A 24,860-nucleotide genomic window follows, 5' to 3' on the forward strand; every position below is an offset into this window, starting at 1 on the left:
CAACCTCAAGACTACTCCACTCCCTCTTTGCGCCCCAGCCGCTTTTCCTGTTCCCCTTCAGAAAGGCAGGCTCTTTGCCCCATTAGCAACGTGAGTCAGGGAAAGGTGGCCACCCCTTCTTGTAGGGGGTACTTCTTCCTTCCCACTCCTTTGCAGAGAGTGCTCTCACCTGGCTTGGTGGGACTTCATCTAGCTTAACACAGTAGGGCAGTCACAGCTCAGCGCTCACCTCACAGGGCGTCTCTGTATACTCCAATGGAATCTCTCCAATGGAGAGTTCAGCCAAGGATGCAAGGACAGGCCAACTCTTGCATCTTTACTCTGTGGGCCCGTTCAGAAAACCCTTAGCACATGTCCACCTTCTCTGCTGACTGATGTTTTCAAGCCTCTGACAACTGCTATCCCTTGTCCCTTCCAAGTGACTATAGGCCTTCAGTGGCAAGAGCTATAATTCTTTTAACCCAAGTGATGAAAGCTTTTACTGAAGGAACAGATACACAAAGCTAATAATAATGACTAAGCAACTGGGTCAAAGGCATCCAGCCCAGACAGATAAAATCCATAAAAGATGACACAGTAAAGAGGCAAACACTGGGCAAAGGCAGTATGGTGAAAGACAAGGAGTTGCAGGGAGGGGAGAAAAAGAAGCGCCTTCAAAATAAATTCTCTTCGATCACATGGAGAGAGGAAAGCTCTGCCCGTCAAGTTTCCTGCCATTATGGGTACACATTTCTAGTTTAGTTTCAGTCATACAACTTAAGAAAGCTGAAAACAAAGAGAAAGGGTCTTTAACCTGATAAGAGCATTTTAAAATGAGAAGCGAAATTCCCGCATTTATTGCCTTAGGAACTACTTATAAAGGTAAAGGAACTACTAACTAATGTGCCACTCTGCCCTTCATGTTTATACAGAAGCATTACACGTTAAAACATCCCAACCATACATCTTTTTTTCCCCCCAATGACCTGACTACGTAAAGGTTTCATTAAATAAAATGACAGACTCGTCTACTTTAAACATTAATTCCCACCATCCACACAAACTCTTCCACATTGTCTCCAAACAGATATCTGAATTCATTTAAACATCAAAGGCCACTTTTTAATATTTTGCAATCTCATATACATATGCCCACTGACCCGAAAATGCTTACAATTAAAAAAACAAAACAAAAAACACAGGCCAACAAATGATCCTTAAATGAACTTCAACAACTCAAAACTACGTTCACAGAGGCTACCCAACCGTCTTGAAGAGGTGGGAAAATAAATACTGGCATAAGAGACCCCATTTCCTGCCATGGTAAACGAAGGCGCTTAGTTTAACCAACTTGCCAGGGGTCAGAAGACCCATGGAAAAAGAAACCAATTATGTATCCACTGGACTTCAGCACTTGAGCGTGGCTAAAAATGGGACCCACTTGAGAGCAGCGGGGGTAAATAAAAGCTACTTGTTTTTAGACAGAGGATAGGGAGCCAAGGGGATGCCACTTGATGCGCCCAGTGAGCCTGTCTACAGCAAGAAAGCAGCGTCCCCTGCAGGCCCAGAGGCTGCACCCACCGACTTTGGGCTCAGACCCCCTTCATCGCCGCTCACCAAGCAGGAAAGCCAGGACCGGACCCAGCAGCCCCGGAGAAGCGAGGGCACTCGGGGCGGCACAGGGGCCGCGGGCCCGGGACACCATCTGCTCCAAGCCAGGCGGCGCGGGGCTGGCGGCAGGAAGGATGCTACGCCGCCGCACACCTGCGGGAGCCTCCCGCGCGCTCCCACCCGCCTCGGGCGCCCAAGCTCGGCCACGCTAGGCCAGTGCGACGCGGAGCCTTGCCGGAGGCTGCGCTGGGCGAGGCCGCCCTCCTCCCGGATGCCGTCCAAACGGCGTCACCTGTGCCGGGTCCCGGGACGACTCGCGCGGGCGGCGGCTGCGCGGGACCGGGAAAGCGCAGCGGGAGCTCACAAGCGCCTGGTCATCCGGCCGGGCCCTCGGTCTGCGCCGGCCGGAGCCACGCGCGAGATGCTCGCGGGAGCCGGGGAAGCCTGGAGGAGCTGTCGCCGAGGCTCGCGCCGCCGCCGCGCCCGCCCGGACTGCGGGCTCGGGTTACCCGCAGAGCGGCTCCTTAAAGGGGCCGCGGCTGCTCGGACTCGGCTGACACTCGCCGCGGCTCCAACCCCAGGCCAGAGTGGGCGGGGCCCGGAGGCCGCGCGTGGGGTCCACCTCCCAGCGCTGGAACTCAAAACTGGGCAGGGGCTGGGAGCCGCGAGCTTCGGCGGTGGACTGCGAGGGAACCCCTGAGAGCTCACAGCTAGCCCCGGGTGCAGTGTGCGCTTCGCGGGCTTTCCTGGCCAAGTCACAGACCTCAGTAAACAGGGAGAAGTATGTGAGTCCGCCTCCGCGGCGGTCAGCACCCCGGCTCTCCACGCAACCAAAAGCTTTTTCAGTGGTGAATTATGCTTTACATGCCCAAATGCGGTAAAAATGTTCGGCATGGTTTGCTTATCGGGAAGGCGATGAAAGGGCAACCGCTGATTTTATTTATTTATTTTGTCTTTTGGGCCACGTACGCCAAGGCCAAAGTCGAGCCTCCGCCTCCTTCTTGTTTGAAGCTGCAGGTGCATGCCAAACCAGGTAGGAGGCACATGTATGGAAGAGGCGTGAAGTCTCAGCAGACTCTTCTCAAACCCCTGGAGAACACCTTCAAGGACTGCAGTGTAGCTCCTGCCTAGGATGCCAAGGCCCTGCATTCGATTTCCAAGTAACAAAAATGGATACACTAGCAATCCAGCTATATCCGGGACTCCTCTCCGGTCAGAGTGTTTAAACTGGACAGGACTGGTTTTTTGTTGTTGTTGTTTTGTTTTGTTTTTGTTTTGTTTTATATACTGGCTGAGTATCCTAAATTGCTAAGTCTATAAAACTATGGTGTTGACCTGCTCTATTAACCAGATAGAATTGGTTGCCTGGAATAAAACAAAATAATGCAGAGATACACATAAACTGTAGAATTTGCAAAAAAAAAATAAAATAAAGTAAAAGCAGTCACACGTCCTAGTTTTGCAAAAAGGCAAATTGTAAATGAATTGAGTCATTTGAGAATTTCACTATTAATGATATACGGCAGTTGTTTGTGAAAAATACCTACCAATAAGGCTTACATATTTGACCTAATATGTACATAGAGATACATCGACTGCCAGTTTAGGCCGGAAAATGTACACACGCTATCTCATACCACATCTGTATTTATATTCAACAAAAAAAAGCAATAGAACTGACATCCTGGTTTTTAGAACCTGGGTTTTTATTTTTATTTTTTAAAGCAGAGCTGTCCTCAGCTAACTGACCTCACAAAAGCTCACTTCTTCGTCTCTATAAATGGAACCATTCAGTTATTTCTGAAAGCCCCCGGTCTTGGCAAAGCCACAGAGAAAACTTCTATCGGGCTACATGGTCAGAAACATAATCAGGAAGCCCATGCAGAATATTCCTCTCATTCTGCACAGGAGTCTCAGAGCATTCCAGGGCAGCAGTGCTACGGCCACACCTGTTTCCTCACAGATAGTTTGTGCATAGCCCTTGACTGCTCTGCTTTGCTCCATAACTATCCCATACACTCATGTAGTCATCTCATACCTCTGTGGGCATGTGATGGTTATATGCAGCTATCTATAGGGACAGTTCAGATAGGACAAACTTCACAGTGAAATCTCAGGGCTCTGTCATCTATAGGCACTATCCTAGCTTATCACTTTAGGCTGCCCGGTTGCCCTGTTCTCGCCTGGTAAACGCACCATCATTGCCTTTGATATCTATAATTCCCTAACTCCAACAGTAATAACCAAACAAGCCAAGCAACCCTACAGAAATACATTGTACTCAATGTCCCACTATTCTTTCATGGTAAAGCCTCTATGGATGCATCAACAAACTACAAAACTGTATTGAGATTCCACAGAACGTAGTTAGCGACTATACCAAGGACAAGGACTAAGATCTGAAAAGAGTTCAGAAAAATACTAGTTGAATCTCAAAACTTACCTTTCTCACCCTCTCCCTCCACTTTTTGAAACAGTCTCAGCTAGCCTGGGCTGTCATCTAATTCATGAAAGATTCACCATAGTACACACACAGCTTGAACCTTTTTTTTTGGGGGGGGGGGGTTGAGACTGGGTTTCCAGGTGTGGTGGTGCACGCCTTTAATCCCAGCACTTGGGAGGCAGAGGCAGGAGGATCAGTGTGAGTTCGAGGCCAGCCTGGTCTACAAAGCAAGTCTAGGACAGCCAAGGCTACACAGAGAAACCCTGTCTCAAGGTGTGGGGAGGGCAGGGCTGGCTTCAACTCACAGCGATCCATCTGCCTCTGCCTCCCAAGTGCTGGGATTAAAGGCCTGCACCATGCACCACTACCTCCTGGTGAATGTTATTATAAAAAAAATTTTTTTTCAAGAGTACTGCCTGCTCTTCCAGAGGTCCTGAGTTCAACTCCCAGTAACCATATGGTGGCTCACAACCATCTATAGTGAGATCTGGTGCCCTCTTCCAGCCTGCAGGCATACATGCAGGCAGAACATTGTGTACATAATAAATAAAATAAATCTTAAAAAAAAAAAAAAAAAACAAACAAGGTAGCTCATTAGTATTTGCATCAGTCCTCTTCTTGCTGTTAGAGCGATGGTGCCTAGGTGATAGATACCACACATTCTGATGGGAAAGTTTTAGCTGGATCTGGGAATATGGCTCAGAGGTAAAGCCCTTGCCTGGGAATGGCAGGCCTGAATTCCTCTACAGTGCAGGAGTGGGAGGGAGGAAGCTAAAGCTGGGAGAAACGGGGGGGGGGGGGGGGGGGGGGGGGGGGGGGGGGGGGGGGGGGGGGGGGGGGGGGGGGGGGGGAAGTGGGGGGGGGGGGTTCAGTTACTGACAACGATGAATAACCAGTCTAAGATTTTCAGTGTATCAAGAATTTTGTTGCCAGATGTTATGAGCATTTAAAAGTACTTTCAACTGTGTTTTAGGAAGCCATTTGAAAATATTTAGAAATGTTATCCCTGTGGGCGTGACATTCTGGATACCTTTTGAGTTCTTTTTGCTTACGTGTTTTTCTCCATGGATATAGATATATATCCATATATATATCCATATATATATATATATATGTGTGTTTGTGGTTGTGTGTGTCAGTTTCGGGATCTGCTTCATTTTATGTATGGGTGATATAAACATGGCTTAAAATAGTGAAAGAAAGTCTCCCATGAGGGACCATGAAAAGGTTTATTTCCCTTAATACAGACCGGATGACAGCGTAACAACTTCTAAGGTATGCACCACCATGCCTAGCCACTAATATCTTCCAAGCGTGAATCGGGTCTTATGTTGAAGTCATTTGTGGAGAATAGCAGAAAAGCTGGTGCAAGAAAATAACATGACACTTTGTAACATTCTTGAGCCACTCTCTTCTGTGGGTATTCATGTATGTGTATGTACTTGCAAGTGCACATGTGTGCATGTGAGGTCAGAGGTCAACACTGTCTTCCTCAGTTGCTTCTCTGCCTTATTTTTTAAGGGATTATTTTGGTTTTATGTGTATGAGTGTTTTGCCTGAACTATTCCTGGGCATCATGTGTGTGGCTGCAGAAGTTGGAAGGAGAGCATCTTCTGAGAACCCAAGTGGCAGAAAGCTGTGAGCTACTATGTGGGTAGCAGGAGTTGAATCTTGGTCCTCTGGAAGAACAGCCAGTGCTCCTAATCACTGAGCCGTCTCTCCCCAGCACCTGAGGCACCCGATGTATGGCGTTCTCTTTGCATCTGCAGTTGACAGAGAGTTGACAGACACTGACCTCTAAGTCAACCACTATGGATTTTCATCGCATAAGTAACCTCAGGCAAATTAACTTATGTGTAGTCTGTTTCTCTTTATTTGTAATGCAAAGAATAACATCTATTTAGGATCTGACTATAAAGAATGAGGTTAAGAGACATTGATGGAAGAGCCCACAGGCAAAGTGCTGTGGCATCTACAACCAGAGGAAGATACAGTCAGGAAGTCTCCCACGCCTGCCTGCTGACTCAGGAACTAACACACCTAGTTTTATAAGGAGATCTTAGGGAACCTTTCTGAAACTTCTGATTAGGTATCATTTCCAAAAGCATTCTAGGTGCCAGGTAAATAAAAATTGACTTTAACAAAGGAGTATATGGTGTAGGCAGTCTTAGGCAGCAGTAGTTAGGATTTCTGGTTTCTAATTCTAGACCTGACCCTATTGCACTTGCGCACTTAGGCAAGTGGTAGCATCTTTCTGGACCTATCTACTCACCTGCATGCATGACCGTCTGTCTTGGAACCCAAGTGTCTTGTCTTGTAAGAAGGAAGGAAGGAAGTAGCGATGTATGCCGTGAGCTTCAGACAAAAGCTAGCAGGGCTGGAGCAGCTACTAAGGCGGCCTTCGTGACCCTTCTAGCCTATAAGCAGCCTGACCTCGTCACTGGAAGAAATCACACTTCTCCAGCACATAACTTTCCAATTTCAGCTTAGAACTACACAACTGCAGCACAAACTCGGGTAAGACAGCCAGAACCCTTCCACATAACCAGGACCCAGGAAACTGCGCTTAGATAGGCCCATCACAGAAGCCCCGCCCACAGAGACCGGAGAAACACGTCGCTCTGCGTTTTCCAATCAGAGCTGCACTTCTGAGCTTTGACAGCCCAACTCAGCAAGCTCCGCCCAGCGCAGACAAGCCCCGCCCACAGAGAGGCTCCTCCACCCGCGTTTGGTCTTTAGCGACGGTAAACTTTGACCGCCGGCGCCGGAAATACTGAGCATGCGCCATCCCTCTTGATGGTGGGCGTTCTGATTCTCGCATCGGCGACCGGGGCTGTGGCGATCTTGCTAGTCGTGCGACTGTGGATCGTGCTTGGGTCCCATCACGCCACTCCCCGAGAGTCTCTCGGACTCTTGATAGTAGCTGGATCCGGTAAGTATCTGGGCGGAAACCGAGGGCCTGTGTCTGGCACTACAAACCCCAGAGTGCACCGCGACTCTCTTCGGCCTTCTTAGCGCCTTTAGGAGCGCTGCATGCTGAGATTTGTAGTTTATCTGCATGGCCGGAACTGGTTACCCCAGGCTGGGAAAATTGCTGTTTAGCTGACGCCACACAGCTCCCTTGTCATTAAGACAAGTTAAGTCATTTACACTTGTCTGTAATTAAGCCTCTCTGTAGTGTATAGTTTTCTAACAAATAATTAGCGACGGTGTACGCTGAAGCCTTTTGATGCTGATACACAGATGCCCTATTTGCTGCTGTGCGTTATTAATGTAGGCCTTTTGTGTTTAGTTTAAGAAATGTGAACACTACATGGTAAATGAGGCACAGTTGTCTCACGTATAAATACCTTCAGAGTGACAGGGTATAAGTAATAAATTGTCCAATCAGCTCTGTATAGTCAAACACGACTCGACCTTATTTACACAACCAAGGTGACACCCAATCCTATACATGAGTGCTATCTGGAATACGTGTGGTAAAACCTGTTGCTCCAGGAGCAAATAAAATAAAATTGAATAAAACCTAACAGTAAATTCGAGGTGTTTAGGCTGCCTCTGCAACAGGGCATACAGTTTTACAGTAAACTTTTAAAATAGAACACTAATAAAAACTACATAAACCAGTAATATAGTGGTGTATTATCATTATCAAATGTTATGTACTATATATAATAGTGTATGTTGTACTTTTTTATATGATAGGCAGCACAGTAAATTTGTTTATATTGCACTACAGAGTGCCTTGATCTATTTTGTCACTAGACATTAAAGACTGTTCAGTTCCTTTTTAATGTCATGTGATCAGTCAAGTATCATTGACTGAAACATTATGTGATGAATTGACTACACACCCACACAAATAATATTTATGACATGAGCAAACATACCAAACTTACATGCAATTATAATTCCTTTCTGTTGTTTTAATTGACAATCGCAGATCGTTCTGTTTTACTAGTAAAGACTCAGGAGCCAGATGCTGTGGTGAAAAACCTGCTAGCTCAGAGAGTCAGAGAAGGCATCCAGCTGACCTTCCTACTCAGCTCACATCCCAATGAGAAAGGCCCAAAGGCTCAGCCGACTGCCCAGGAAGAAAGGGGGTGGGGGTGGGGACACGACAACAATCCCAAGAGCTAAATCACCAAAGACTAAAGACCCTTCGACTTCTACACGTTGTCTTAAATACCCATCAACTCAAAGTCCCTCCTACTCTTTAATCCCTGTCAGCTAGTTTCTTGCTCTGCCTCTTGACCTAGGGTTAACTTTAGTAAGTCCTACGTACAGATAGCTCTTTGATTAAAGGTGTGTGTAAGGCTGCCTGAACCACACCTTAATCACCTGTTTACAATAAACAGAAAGCTCTTGGGTTAAAGGTGTGTTAGGGCTCAACCACAAGAAACAGGGATTTACAGTAATTGATTTTTAAAGTCAGGGTTTTGAGAATAAAGTGTTACCATTTTTTTTTTCTTAACTGCAAAATTTAGGAAACAGAACATAGACTCCTTTGGTAGACTTGGTAGCCAGTTGAAGACCTCAGTTTGCTGAGACCTCTGTTAGGACCAGAGGTTAAGAGTGGCCACGGCTCTCCTTCAGGAAGCTCACACTGTGATGTCAGTGTTCGTTAAGTTGTTTCTCCAGACAGAAGGCTCCTTGTCTGGTCTTCGTCCTGCTTGCCTGACCTCACATCACCTTTACCCTTGTTCCCAGTGTTCCCGTTGCCCCATGAGAACAGCCCAGATCTCACTTGTCTCATGCTCTAACACCTGCCTCTGCCCAAAGGTCCCCCACTCCTTCCCATCTGTTATTTTTTACATTTCTTCATCTTAGCTTTTCCAGGGTCATTCTTATTTTGAGCTTGTTGATTTTTCATAGCCCTTTGTCGTTACATTTTAGTGGCTTTCCCTCCTGCCTTTCATTCTCTTTCTAAGTGTGTGCATGTGTACGTGTGTGTGTGTGTGTGTATGTGTGCACGCATGCGTGCATGAGAGTGTGTGTGTGTGTGTGTGTGTGTCTTGCCCTTTCCTCACCAGTTTTCTTGATTCAGGAAATCAAGAAAATGTCCTATGCTTCCATTTATTGTCCTCATTTTTCTAGTGATAGCACTATTTTTAATACATTTATTACCTTCTATATAAAAGCAATGCTTATGCAAGGGCATAGATTGTATGTTCTCTGGTTTTATTTATGTATTTATGTTTTTATTTTTCTGAGACAGGTTTTCTGTGTAGCCCTGGCTGTCCTGGAACTCGCTCTGTAGACCAGGCTGGCCTTGAACTCAGAGATCTGCCTGCCTCTGCCTCCTAAGTGCTGGGTTTAAGGGTGTGTACCACCACTAACCAGATAAGATTTTATTTTTAATTATGTGTATAGTGTCTGTGTGGGGAGTGTGTGCATGTGTGTGCCAGTGGCCGTTGAAGCATCAAATTCCTGAAGCTGGAGTTGCCCAACGGAGGTGCTAAGGCCTGAACTTGGGTCCTCTACAATACAAGTACATGACCTTTTTTGTTTTTTGGTTTTTTTCTTTTTTTCTTTTCTTTTTTCTTTTTTGTTTTATTTTTCAAGACAGGGTTTCTCTGTGTATCCTGGCTGTCCTCACTAGCACTGTAGACCAGGCTGGCCTTGAACACACAGAGATCCACCCATCTCTGCCTCCCAAGTGCTGGGATTACAGGTCTGCACCACCACCTCTGGCTGAAGTACGTGATCTTTAAGTATTGAGCCATCTCTCCAGTCCATAATGCATTTCTTCTCCTTTTTTTTCCTTCGATGTATATGTATGCGTGCCTCGCCTATGTGTGTGTGTATGTATACCAGGTGCATGTCTGGTCCTATGGAAGGCAGAAGAAAGTGTCAGGCACCCTGGAACTGCAGTTACAGATGGGTGTAGGAAACAGGAGCAGCAAGTGCTCTTAACCACTAAGCTTCCTCTCCAAAGACCCTTCCCCATCAGGTCCCTGATCTTAGACCACATTCTGCTTGTCTCCAGGAGGACACACCACTGAGATCCTGAGGCTGGTTGGAAGCTTGTCCAGTGCTTACTCACCGAGGCATTATGTGTTTGCTGACTCTGACGGGATGAGTGCCAAGAAGATTCGTTCTTTTGAACGTGCTCGAGCCAAGAGAGACCCTGCTACTGAGGTACATGATCATTTCTATAAGTTGCAAGTTGTTCGTCCAATTTGTCTCTGAAAATAATTCCAGAATATTCCAGTACCGTGCCTACAATAGACAATAAAATGTGTACTGGTAGAGAAGTAAGTATCCTTTACTACCAAAAGATAAGAATTTCTTAAATAAATCTTCAAATTAAAAGTAGTTCCTACTCTCATATTATTTTAGAGAAAACATTTTTTTGATTGAATTCAATAGTGAAAATTGTTTTGGTTTACAGTTACATATTTAAAGCATTCAGTAATATACTTTTTGGATTTTCATTAAAGTTCTTTATTAGTGTTTATTTATCTTATTTATTATCTATAATCACATCTTTAAATCTTTTTGTTTTATTTTTCAAGACAGAGTTCTCTGTGTTAGCATTGGTGTCCTGGACTCACTTTGTAGACCAGACTGGCCTGCAACTTACAGCGATCCGCCTGCCTCTGCCTCCAGAGTGCTGGGATTAAAGGCGTGCGCTACCATGCCCACCTTTAAAGTGATTTCTTTGTCCACCATTGATGGCTTTATTTTAGCTTTTTGTTCTGTTTATGTTTTTTGAGACAGGGTTTCTCTGTGTAGCCTTGGCTGTCTTGTACTCACTTGCTTTGTAGACCAGGCTGGCCTCAAACTCAAAGAGATCCATCTGCCTCTGCTTCCCAAGTGCTGGGATCAAAGGCGTGTGCCACCCCCACCCAGCCTATTTCAGCAATTTTTGTTGTTATAATTTTTTTCAGAACTTAGTGATGTAAAAAAAAAAAAAGGTAAAGTCGCTTCTTTATTGAAGAAGTACTCCTTGTGTGACCTTCCATCTTTTTCTGCGGATTACCCAGCCATAAGGCTGCATCAGGTAGCTCAAAAGAGGAGAACTGATAAAATTCAGGCCATCGGAGTCTGGGATTTTTGCACTTGCAGACCCAGAGAATAGAATTCATCTCTCTTCAGGGCAAGATCTATACAAGATAAAATTAGGGTGCCATTGGATCATGTTCTCAACAGTAAAGATTATTTCTAGGCTGAAGACTGAAGATCATATATAATAGTAAAATGAGAAACTAGACAGTGAGTCTGGTCTTCTGTGGTTTCGGACTCTGCTGTATCCTGTTCCCCAGGTTGGGTAGGTCTTCTCTTGGTTGGAATTTAAAATCCACTAATGGAGCTCCTCCCCCTACTCCCTTTAATCTCCACCCTTCCCCACCACCACCACCACCACCACCACCACATTTACTAACTTTTATAAAAGTCAATGTAACTTATAACCATGCCCCAAACTAACATACTGTTAAACTTTAGTCTTGGAAAATCTATATCAAATAAGACCAGAATATAAACCTATATAGATTCATATACTTTCACTCAGCCATAGGACAATGTGTAGTACTTTTCCTGTGTGTGAGATCAGCTGACACTTCCTATTTTAGGAAGCAATACTATACTTACTAACTTCTCAGAACCTACTGTCATCGTAGTAAGGCACCATAAAGTAGGCAGCCTCAACACATGGATTTTTCTCACAGCTCTGGGGCCTGTGAAGTCTGAAGTCAAGGTGTCAGAGCATCATGCCTCCTCAGAAGTCTCTAGGAAAAGGGCCCTCCTTACCTGTTCCTGATTCCTGGTGTTTTCTGGCAGCCCTTGACATACTTTAGGTTGTACCTACGTCCCTCCAGTCTCTGCTGCCATTACCACGTGGCCTTTCTGTCTTCATCTGCCTGTCCTATGAGGACAGCAGTTGTTGACTTTTGAGCTGTTTTTAAACCCTTGTATCGTTTTAACCACCGAAGTGGTATTAAAGTAAGGAAGGAGCGTATCTATTTGGTACCTTTCCTCTGTCACTTAATTTCCTGCTGGGGCAGCACAACCACCGTAGGAACAATGATGTCTCATTCTGAAAGAATCTCTATTCCTGAATCCAGGGCTGGAAAAAGATGTAGGAGAGAATTGCCCTTTGTGGGTTGGTCCTGTGTACCATTCTCTGGCATATTCTCTCTCCTCCCTCCCTCCTCCATGCTCTCCTTGTGTCCCCGTGTCTGTTCCTGTAGGGCAGTATAGTGCACACAACCAAGGATTAGTGCATATGCATATAGTCATATAGACTGTGTTAAGGGGCTTCAGGAGCAGGTGGGAGCTAGTTTATAATTTTTTATTTTATTTTATTTTATTTTATTTTTTGGGTTTTTTGAGACAGGCTTTCTCTGTGTAGCTTTTGCTGTCCTAGACTCACTTTGTAGACCAGGCTGGCCTCGAACTCAATGATCCACCTGCCTCTGCCTCCCAAGTGCTGGGATTAAAGATGTTCGTCACCATGCCCAGCTTAGTTTATAAATTAAAACCTATAATTTATTGTCTTCAGCTTGTTGTGCCTATTTCACAAGACCCCCAAAAGACCACCAGGAGACAAAAACGATGCAAGCACAAGAGGAACTTTATTCACAGCTTGAGCTGGGCTCGTAAATCTCACCATTACAGTGGTATCAGGAGGAGGGCCCTGAACCCTGAGTTAAAGATAATTTATAGGTCCCTTTCCCAGCATGCCTAAAGCAGGAGAATTTCAGCCTGGCAAGCATCTATTGGTTAAGATACAAAAGAGCGTACTGTGTTTTAAAACGATTGGTTGTGATAGGGCACGAAAACCACAAATGGTTCTGGTTTTCTTTGTTCTCCCTTGCTGGGGGTGGGTGGGGGTGGGAGAGTGGGGAAGGTCGGGGGAGTACATCTGGTCTCAGGTTTCAGTTGTCCTGTCCTGTGCTGATTGGCTATTGCCAGGGAAGAGGGGCAATTAGCACATTCTGTGGTATTTCCAGGAACAAGGCTATGTGACCTTAGTAATGAGCTGAGGGGGCCCTCTGGGCCGGTTTCCCCAGCAACAATATCTCTGATGGGCAAACAGGAATTCAGCAAGGCCAGTTCCTCCTCGCAGCTGCCTCCTCATGCCAGGTCCTTGCTTAGGCCTGTAGGCCTATTCCTTAAACTTTGCCCCAGTGACTCTGAAATCCAATTTTAATTCTTCTGGTCTCTCATGAACCCCTCTGACAGGTTCATTGAAGGACCAATCATGGGTCTTCCTGAGATTTATTCTACTGAGTCTGCCTGTTGTAGAGCCAAGTACTGCACCCTCATGACCATTAGCTGGATGGCGCCCAATCTTTGCTTGATGAAGGCAACTAATCTAAAATGCATGGGCCAAAAGTAAGCAATAATAGCAGTATTAGTAAGGGTCCTATTAGAGCAGAAAGCAAGGTAGTAACCAGGGGGAAGCACTGAACCAGGATGCAAACCACGTTTGCTCAGCATTATATTCTCTCTCACATTTAGCCAAATTTTCTCTAACTCTAGCTGATGACTCCTTGTCAGCTCCAGAGTGATCAGCGTGGAAACAACAATCCTCTCTGAGAGCCACACAGAGTCCTGCCTGCTGGAGAAAGAATAAATCTGGCCCTCTTCTAATTTGTAATACAACTTCTGCCAGTGAGGTCAATGACTCTTGTGAGTGAGAGATAGACATTTCCAGATTTTGAATATCTGCATCTAATGCTATTCTGAGGCTATTATAGCTATGGCTCTGTGTCACCAGTGTAGAAATTCTGGTCCTTGCACCTGCTAATCCCAACCCTAGTAACACTGTTAGGGTAATAGCAGTAAACGACTCTCTTCTCTGTCTCCTTAGTCCTGTTGTTGGTGCCCTGAGCAGTGTTCTGCTCATCTCCTTATCTGTATGATAAATAATCCTAGGAATAAGCTGTACCCTGCAGTCCAGTCTAACGCTTTAGAATGTATGCAGGGTGTTAGTCCCATAGAACATGCCCACCATCTTTGCTTGGGGAGAATCGGGTATGAATCATTAAATCATTTGGTGGGACTGGTAGGGTCCTTGTTATACAAGACTTCATGGGAGGAGGGTATTTTGCCTATGCAGGTACTGTGCTGGAGACATCCTGGAGAGTTAGACCTACCTGGCCAGCCTGTACCCACCTGCAGTCTTGTGGGCTTCTTGAATAGGATACTTACCCACTAAATGCAATGCCTTAGTAGTATGGAGGGGTGGGTAAATAACAGAGTCAGCATGACTCAGTGAGATCTGGTCTGGAACCATTCATCTTCTGGTAGGTTTGCTGCATAAGGGTCCCAATTAGTTCATTGTCTAAGTAGGGGCCTCCCCTCACTGTAGGTGCCAAAGTTTTGCTTGTTATGTTCTGGAGTTGTTAAAATTAATCATTGGGCTTGTGGAGATACTGGAGCTTGCAGTAGGGGTATGTAGGCGTTCAGAGTGTCACGGTTTGGACCTCAAAACTGGATTGGGGCCTACTGCCCATCTGACCCAGGGGGTGGCTAGTAATTGTACCTTAAAAAGGAACCCAGAGTCGTATGTCGCCCCAGAGCAGTACATGCACAGGCCCCAGGTCTGTCCCCTCTCCCAGTTAGGAAACTTTTTGCCCTTGTCAGTAAACCTTAGTTTCAGGGGGTTGCAAGTGTAGTGGTCACACAGACCAGAGCCACATGACTGATGGCCTGCCGTACTATGATACATAGTTGGTGGTCATGGTCCTCTAGTCAGTGGGGTCAGGTCAAGCTGGACTCTAGGTCTCCAGCTCATCCAACCTGTTGACTAGCACCCCCAGGCTGCACAAAAAAAGTCTCCCACTCCCCCACACTTATGGCTCTGGGCCTGATCTCTCCACTCCCTGAGACAAACATAAAATTCAGCCATTGATAGTACGTTCCTGGATTCTGCCCCGTAGCAACCAGGCTCCCCAGTGTGCTGTCTTAGCTGAAACTCAGAACACGCCCTTCCTGAATGACTGGGATGAGGCACCATTGGACACTCAGGCATACCAGGAGAACCAGCCTTCCAATCTGGCACGTCCCAATTGTTATCTCTGGCGGCTAAGTCACAGAGATGAAAGTGGAGTTCAGGCCACCAGGTGTCTGAGACCGATGTTGGAGGTGGCCAAGATAACATCCCCCGTGATCACATTGATTATCTCCTCGGTCACAAAGGGGTTGCTGGTTTGGTGTGTGTGTATGTAATGGATCTAGGTCACAATGTGGTCAACTTTGCAACTGCAATGCAGTTGGTGTTGTCAGCAGCACCATGTATGGTCCTTTCCAGCCTGGTTCTAGTGCCCCGGCGATGTCTTCTGACATAGAACCAATCTTCTGATCGGAACCAATGAGGTTCTGGTGGTGGACCTTATTCATAAAGGGCTCTTAGCTTGAAGGTTAGGAATAGTGGGAGGAGGAACCTCAAATATCTCAAAAGGGGTAAGTCCCATTTGGTAAGGGGACTTACGCATTCAGTAGAGTGCGAAGGGAAGGACAGCCACCCGATTCCCTGCTGTCTCTAAGGTCAATTTAGTTAAGGTCTTTTAGAGTTCTGTTCATCCTCTCTGCTCTGAGGTCTATAAGCACAATGCAGTTTCCAGTCAATCCCCAGGACCATGGCCAAACTCTGACTTACCTTGGACACAAAAGCTAGTCCATTGTATGACCCTATCATCTGAGAGAAGCCATACCTTGTAAAGTTTTCTTCTAGAAACTTCTTGGCTACTACCTGAGCCGTCTCATGTTCCATCAGGAAAGCTTCCATCCATCCTGAATAGATGTCTACAAAGACTAACAAATACTTATAGCTATATTTAGCTGGTTTTAACTCCATGAAGTCTACTTCCCAGGTCTCTTACCTTGCAGATGAGTGCCTGAATTTTTGCTGTTAGGCAATTGGCATGCCTTGCAATGTTCAACAGTGTCTTCAATTTTTGAATTTGCATTTTTAATTGTAACTCTAGATTGCTGCACCAAATCGTTCATCCTTCGGACGCTCATGTGGGGAGAGCGGTGAATCTTTTCTAACGTCTTTGTCCCTAGCTTTCCAAGTAGTACTAGGTTTCCTTCTGTTGACCTCCACCACCCATGTAAACATTGAGACATGGGCAGCTTTCAGGCCCATTTAATGTCCTCTGGGGAGTAGTTTGGTTGCTTGGGGAGGACTGGATCTCTACGGTCAACTAAGGTCAGGAAAGGCTCAGCCTCTAATGCAATTGCTTTTGCCATCTGGTCAGCTCAGGTGTTACCTATCGTGATGGGAGTGTCTACCCTCTGATGTCCTGGGCAGTAAGTGATAGCCAGTCTTTTGAGAAGCCAAAGGGCTTCTAATAATGCTGATATTTCTTCTTTGTTTTTAATAATTTTTCTTTCAGCTGTCACTAGGTCCTGCTCCTGGTAGATGGCTCCATGTTCATGAGCATTGGCAAAAGCATACTGACTGTCAGTGTAGACATTTAGTCTCAAGTCCTTTCCTAAAGTCAGTGCCTTTGTCAATGCCATCAGCTCAGCCTTTTGAACTAAGTCCTGACCGGGAGGGGCTTTGCCCATATGGTTATAGTTAAGGACATGACTGCTGCCCGTGCACACCTCTTGCCATCCCAAATGAAGCTCCTCCCATCCCTAAACCAGGTTTCATTAGCATTGGCCAAGGGGACATCTTGCAGATCATCTTGGACCCCATGTACATGGGCCAGGATCCCAACTCAATCATGCAGAGGAGTGTCCAGGTCTGGGTCCAGGAGCAGGGTGGCTGGGTTCAAGGAGGTTGGTGCCTGGAATATGACTCTGGGCAAATTTAAAAGTAATGCCTGGTAGTGGGTTAGGCATGCATTGCTCAGCCATCGATCTAGAGGGGCTGCTTGAGGACCCCCTCGATGTCATGTGGGGTAGTTATGATCAAGTCCTGACCCCTGCTTTTAACATCATAGACCTTGGTCCAACTAGTCGGCCTCCTGGCCACTGCTTTGAGACCTGTCAACAGAACCAAGCGGTAGACCAAGAGCCTCTCCTTACCTGCAGCCTTGTTATAGTCCCAGACAGGCCTCTGCAGGGGGAAGCTGCCATCTATAACAGCCTGGTCGGTGGTGGGCTCCCATTGAATGCCTGGAACCAGCTTTCTAGCGTCCGTCTGGATGCGTTCTCTTTCCTCCTTGGTAAATCTGTAACAGCTGCTGACAGTCATACCAAGTGGGCTGATGCATGACAAGAACAGTATTGAACAATTCTGTGAGGTCCTTTGGGTCCTCTGAAAACCTGGCATGCCTTTCCTTTCCTTCCAATTATGAAGGTCACTGGTAGCAAAAGGCCAATAATGATGTGGTTGGTTGCCTGGGTAATCCATCAGCCCAGCCTTTCTCTCTCTCTCTCTCTCTCTCTCTCTCTCTCTGTCCTAGGCTCCCCCCCTTTTCTTCCCCTCTCCTCCCTCTCTACCCTTACTGCCTCAGTGGCTCCTTCACTGCCCCTGCCCCTTCTCCAGATCCTCACTCCTCTCCCCAATAAACCTTATACCAGGTGTGTTGCATGACGTAATTTCTCACAGGCACACCTTGGCCTGAGCCTGTCCTTGCTGCATTTATATTTCATAATAATAAATATGTGGGGCAGAGACCAATGTATCAGATATCCCAAACTCATGTTCTGTTTTCAGTGAAACCCATGCCTCTGCTCATGATTTTAGATAATCTGCTTAAGCCGAGACACGGAGAAACTCTTAGGCACAAATCTCATCCATGCTGCAGTTACTTTGGACTTTTCTTGGCTTTGTATCACACTCATGTCCCTGGCTGTCCATAGTTAGCTTCCTAATGCGCTTGATTGCCCCAATTATTCAACATCCTAATGTTTCCAGTGGTTCCTTAATATAGAAAAATATAACTGAAACCAAAAGCCAGTGTTCATTAGAGACACTGTTTAAAAGCAAAAGCAAAATTAAAAGATCTGCCATTAGTCATGCCACTTTTTGTTTTTAACTTCTTGCCTATAATGAAATAATAAGTATAAATACTGAGAGGAGAAATAAGACCTTATATTATGCTGGGCATGGCACACACCATTAATCCCAGCGTTTGGGAGGCAGAGGCAGGTGGGCCTCTTTGAGTTCAAGGCCAACCTGGTCTACAAGTTTTTGTTTTGTTTGTTTCTGAAATAAGGTCTCTCTGTGTATCCCTGGCTGTCCTGGACTCACTTTGTAGATTAGACTGGCCTCAAAAAACTTGTATTATATAAGGATTATATCTACCAACAACAACAACAAAAAGTAGCTAAAAGGCCTATCAAGAAGGGCAAGTATTAAAAAGTGTTAAGCTACAAGCTAGATAATAAAAGAACTCTGTAGCTGTTTCCCATGCTGGCATTAGCTTGGAGAAAATAACCAGGAAAAGGCACCATATTAAATATTGGGCAGGAACTTTTAAGGGGAAATAATGTGGACATAAAAGTGAAATCTTACCAAGAGATATTTAATTATGACATAAGTAAATGTAGAGGTATATTCTTGATGTTTAAAACTGATATATTTACACACACACACACACACACACACACTTAACATAGTAGCATTTGTTTGTTTTGAGACAAGGTCTCTTTATTCTATAATTCTGGCTTTCCTAGAACTCCCTATGTAGACCAGACTGACCTTGAACTCACAGAGATCCACCTGCCTTTGCCTCCTGAATGTGAGTGTTTGGATTAAAGGCCACCTCATCTGGCAAAACTCTTGTTTTTTATTCAGCTATAAATATTTGCCGCCTTTGACACACATTGGTATGGTTAGTTCAGATTCATCAGTTAACAGAATCAACGCAAGACCATTCCTGCTGTCATGGAATGTTCTCCACCACAGTTGAGAAAAGAGCCATACTGGACACCATGGCTAAGATAACTGTGAGGCCCATGAAAAACTGAACAGTGCCATGCTGATTACATGGAGATGAGCAGAAAAACGAATTCAGTTGCTCATCGGGACCTGGAGAAGATGAAGACACCGAGAGGGGCGTTTCAGGCACAAGGCACATCACAGAAGCCACAGCGTGTGGTGTTCCTAGGTGTTGGTGGAGTGGCAGAGTCCAAGTCCCAGGAATGGAGTGAGTGGAGGGAGATGGAAGAAGAAGAGAGTCACACATGATTTGAGAGCCTTTAATCTGGGCAGTTCTAAGAATACTGTTGTTGGCCTGGCATGGCAGTGCACGCCTTTAATCCCAGCATTTGGGAGGCAGAGGTAGGTGTATCGCTGTGAGTTCGAGGCCAGCCTGGTCCACAAAGTAAGTCCAGGACAGCCAGGGCAACACAAAGAAACCCTGCCTCGAACTTTCCCCTCCGCCCCCCCCCAAAAAAAAGAAGAAGAATACTGTTGTTGGCCTGGACAGATGGCTCAGTGGCTTGCAGAGGACCCAGGTTCAGTTCCCAGTATCCACACAGTGTCTTACACCTATCTGTAACTCCCAATTGGGAGAAGACCCCATCTTCTAACCCCATGGGTGCCAGGTATAAACATGGTTCACCATATATAGATGCAGGCAAAACATGATACACATTAAGTGAGTTTTTAAGAAGAAAAACAAAACCCACATATGAGTGTGCATGTATGCATGTAAAGAATATCGTTGCTTTGCCATCACACTCTGGGAAGTCAGTGACAGGAACATATCTAAGTGACTTTATAGTGTTTCATGTCACCTAGCCTTAACCAGTAGCTTCCACTGTGGCTCAAAGACTTGGTGTTTTATGGGGGCTTCTTGCATTCAGGCAAAGCTTTCCTGAGCTCTGTACATTTGCTTGCTCTCTTCTTGCTCCCCTGGCCTCTGATCACCTCTTCAAAACTTTGTCATCTTCCATCAACCCATTTTTTCCTTTGTTTTCCTCCCCCAAAAGTCCCACAGGCTTGGAAAATGTTCCTCCACTGAGTCGGTGGTGGTGCACGCCTTTAATGCCAGCACTTGGGAGGCAGATGCAGGCAGATCTCTGTGAGTTCAAGGCCAGCCTGGTCTACAGAGCGAGTTCTAGGACAGCCAGAGCTGTCTTGAAAAACATAAAACAATTTCTTTTTTTTCCATTTTATTAATTTATTCATATTACATCTTGATTGTTAGCCCTTCCCCTGTTTCCTCCCATTCTTCCCTCCCTCCCACTTCCCCCCTTCTCCCCTCCTCTATGTCTGTGATTGAGGGAGACCTCCTCCCCCTATATATGCTCTTAGAATATCGAGTCTCTTCTTGGTAACTTGCTATCCTTCCTCTGAGTGCCACCAGGCCTCCCCATCCAGGGGACGTGGTCAGAAAAGGGGCACCAGAGTTCGTGTGAGAGTCAGATCTCACTCTCCATTCAACGGTGGAGAATATCATGATCGTCGGCTAGGTCTTGATAGAGGTTTGAAGTTTAATGCCTATATTCTCCTTGGCTGGTGCCTTAGTTTGAGGAGGACCCCAGGACCCAGATCTGCCTGTCATAAAGTTCTTCTTGTAGGTTTCCAGGACCCTGTGGGTCCTACTATTTTCTTATTCTTCCATGTTACTCTCACCTAAAGTCTCAATATGATGTCCTCTACTCTGACCCACTTTCTTGGTAAGTAAAGTTTTTCATGGTACGTATCCCTTGGACTAGTGTTTTGATATAAGTGAGTATATACCATTTGTCTCTTTTTGCTTCTGGGTGAACTCACTCATTATAATAATTTCTATTCCATCTTACACCTATCAGAATGGCTAAGATCAAAAACTCAAATGACACCATGTGTTGGCGAGGATGTGGAGAGAGAGGAACACTCCTTCATTGCTGGTGGGAATGCAAACTAGTACAACGACTTTGGAAAGCTATCTGGAGCTTTCTCAGAAAAATGGGAATAGGGCTTCCTCAAGACCCAGCTATCCCACTCCTTGGAATATACCCAGAAAATGCCCTATCACACAACAGGGACATATGCTCAACCATGTTCATAGCTGCTTTATACATAATAGCCAGAACATGGAAACAGCCTAAGTGTCCCTCAGTAGAAGAATGGACTAAGAAACTGTGGTACATTTACACTATGGAATACTACTCAGCCATTAAAAACAAAGAATTCCTGAAATTTGTGGACAAATGGGTTGATCTAGAAATTATCATAAAACAATTTCTATTGTACTTTTTTCTGCAGACAAGACTGCCGTGTTTGGTGTCATTCCCTCATCCTGCCACCAGGTGGTAGCACAGTACAGAATATTGAGCCATTGACCCTGTGCTAACTCTGGTTACAGACTGCTTTAGCCAGGGTTAGACAGGAGACCCTCCCCTTCCTCCTTTTCTTCTTCTTCCTCCTCCTCGTTAACATCTTGCATCTCTGTTAGATATTATTGTCTTTTCTTCTCTTTAAAATGGCCCTTTCTTGAGTTAGAGGACACTGTACATAGCTCTGTAGTCACCTTCCACCTGCAGGAAGTTTGTGTTCTGGACTTTGTTCACAGGGCTGGGAGCAGGGTCCTGCACAGGGGCTTACATTTGGTCCCTAGCACGACAGAACAATGAAGGCCTTGCTGCACCGCCCTTGTTTATATCTACATGTATCTCAGATGCTCTTGTCTGTGGTAGCAGAACAGCTCATCTGAAACTTCCTTCTCCCAGGAAAATATTTCTTGTGTATGTTTGGGGGATATGCAAGTATGTGAGTGTGCCAGGTTAACAGCCAGAAAGCTGTAGCAATCCCCCTGCCTCTATCCCGCCTCCCATACCATTGGGATGCAGGTACATACATGTGAGATCACAACCAGTTTGATACACGGGTGCACAGCAAGCACTCTAGTCCATCAGTCTAACCCTATAATTATTTCGTGAAAACTATAAAAGGGCTGCTAATTGAGCAGTTTTATATTCAATTTTTTTTTCTGAATTTTGTGAGGAACAAAAGGAGCAAGTGCCTCTCTGTCTCAAGAAGCTTTTAGTGTAGTTGGAGAGAAAAACGTAATAGTAGAAACCTTAAGGGTCACCTGAGAGCCAGGCATGGTGGTGCCCAAAATCCCAGCACTCGGGAGGCAGAAGCAGGTGAATCAATGTGAGTTCAAGGCCAGCCTAGTCTACAAAGTGAGTCCAAGACAGACAGGACTACACAGAGATACCCTGTCTCAAAAAAAAAAAAAAAAAAAAAAAAAAAAAAAAAAAAGTCAACTGATAATGGAGCTGGAGGATGGCTCTGTCACTAAAGTGCCTGCGTGTAAGTGTAAGGACATGAGTATGGATGCCCTGCAGCCACATACAAAGTTGGGCAGTGCAGCAGAGGCCTGTGATCTGTGCAGGCGTGGAGGGCTTCGTGGAGCTCACTGGTCAGCCAGCCTAGTCAAACTGGTGAGCTTCAGCTCAGTGAGAGACCCTGTCTCAATGAATAAGGTAAAGAATATTTGAGGAAGACACCCCATGTTGTCCTCGGGTCTACACACACACACACACACACACACACACACACACACACACACACACCCATGTATACCACCACCACACATACATACACCATACTCACACATCATACACCACACACACACCACACCACAATACACAGACACTACACAAACACACCCACCCCACATTTACCCCCACCACCATGCTACACACACACACACACACACACACACACACACACACCACATTTACCCCCACCACCATGCTACACACACACACACACACACACACACACACACACCACATTTACCCCCACCACCATGCTACACACACACACACACACACACACACACACCACATTTACCCCCACCACCATGCTACACATAAAACTATTCAACACACACACACACACACACACACACACACACACACACACCACACACACCACATTTACCCCCACCACCATGCTACACACACACACACACACAACACACACACCACCACATTTACCCCACCACCATGCTACACACACAACACACACACACCACACACACACCACATTTACCCCCACCACCATTGCTACACACACACACACACACACACACACACACACACACCCACCCCACATTTACCCCCACCACCATGCTACACACACACACACACACACACACACACCACACACACCACATTTACCCCCAACCACCATGTACACACACACCACACCACACACACACACACACACACACCACATTTACCCCCACCACCATGCTACACACACACACACACACACACACACACACACACACACCACATTTACCCCCACCACCATGCTACACACACACACACACACACACACACACACACACACACACACACACCACATTACCCCCACCACCATGCTACACACACACACACACACACACACACACACACACACACACACACACATGCATACACATTAATAAGAGCACCACTGAGTTGTCTCTGAAGCCACACAGCCTGAGTGATGCCTTCATTGAGAGCAGCCGTGCTCTCAGACGCTCCACTTTAGGTGGGTAGAAGATCAGAGCCATAACCCCTGAGCCGTAACAATTGAACTTTGAAGGTGTTAGCCTTCCTGCTCCCATGACAAACTGAGGACAGGATGAAATATTCCCTAGAAAACAGGGGCTTCCAAAGAGCAAATACTTCCCCTGCCCCCTAATACCTACCACTTAGGTCTCCTTTCCACATCAGTTCCCAGAATACCCCATTTATATCTTCCAGGCAAGGAGTTAAAGATTAATTGTGAAGAAAGTAGTTTGCTCGACAGAACAAAACTGCAAGCTCTAACATGTGGGTCCCATTTGTTTTTTACCCTTCGTTACCTTCATACGCTACCACGTCACTCGTTAACATGAACTAGGCAGTCCTACTGCCCTTGCTGTGACACAGGGGCCCCCTAAGTCTTTGTCATGGGAGAATGGTGTGTGTATTACAGGGTGCTTCCCAGCCACCAGGAGGCCGTGAATACTTCCCACCAGGCATACCCACCAGCCGTGACAGCCTGAGTGTCTCCAGTCCCTCTCTTCTGCTTGAAAATCACTGGGTTGAGCCAATAACCACTGACTATCAGATCCGCAAGGAATGCCTGTCACTTAAGAAGAACCCAGCAATCAGCAAAAGGAATTTCGAGAAAAGGGGAAGGGTGGGGGAAGCTTAAAAGAAAACAGTTATTTTCAGATAACCAAGAGGCTATCATGTCCCCAAGAATAAGATCTAATTATTTGAAAAACTCAGAAACACACTCTTGAGGTTTTTGCTGTTGTTGTTGTTAAATTTTTTTATTGCAAGGATGAAAACTAAATCTGCAGAGCAGTGGACAGCCACCCTGAAGATTCTGGCATAAAGTATAAGAAAAAAATAGCTGGGTGTGGTGGCGCACACCTTTAATCCCAGCACTTGGGAGGTAGAGGCAGGCCGATTGCTGTGAGTTCGAGGCCAGCCAGGTCTACAAAGCGAGTCTAGGACAGCCAAGGCTACACAGAGAAACCCTGTCTCGAAACACCCCCCCCCCCTTAAAGAAAAAAAAGAAAACATTAAAGGTTATCCCAGAAAAGCCAAGGAAACAGGAGAAAAGTTCCAAACAAAAGGACGGCCTAGGAAAATGTCCCCAGACCCAAAAGGACATGATCTTCAAAGTGCAAGGAGTACCCAGTCTAGTCAACCTACAGCCACCACAAGGTACGCCATGGAAGATTTCAAAATTAAGGACAAAGAGAAGATACCAGAAGCTTCCAGAGAAACAGAACAAGACCAAACCAGAAGAGAGTCAGTACAGATCCAGACACTGTTTAGAACAGAAGAATGCCAACCAAAGTAACTACTTAGTCACGTGGAGTAACTACTTAGCCATGTAGAGTACTTATCCACTCTAATGTAATGCAAACTGTAATATGTGTGCTGATATTTTCGGGGAGGGGGGCCGTGAAAGCACAGAAGGTTGAGC

The 24,860-nt window shown here is 45.8% G+C and overlaps 1 protein-coding gene across 1 annotated transcript in view; it reads left to right on the top strand.

The window, feature by feature from the left end:
• The first annotated feature begins 6,829 nt into the window (after positions 1-6,829).
• Alg14 (ALG14 UDP-N-acetylglucosaminyltransferase subunit) overlaps positions 6,830-24,860 on the top strand; it is a 68,851-nt gene continuing 50,820 nt past the window's right edge. Inside the window, exons 1-2 of the mRNA XM_051165690.1 lie at positions 6,830-6,965; positions 10,023-10,174. Coding sequence (XP_051021647.1) covers positions 6,830-6,965; positions 10,023-10,174 — 288 coding nt within the window. The remainder of the gene's footprint in view (positions 6,966-10,022; positions 10,175-24,860) is intronic.

The sequence above is a fragment of the Acomys russatus genome, chromosome 23 (assembly GCF_903995435.1).
Source record: "Acomys russatus chromosome 23, mAcoRus1.1, whole genome shotgun sequence".
NCBI lineage: Eukaryota > Metazoa > Chordata > Mammalia > Rodentia > Muridae > Acomys > Acomys russatus.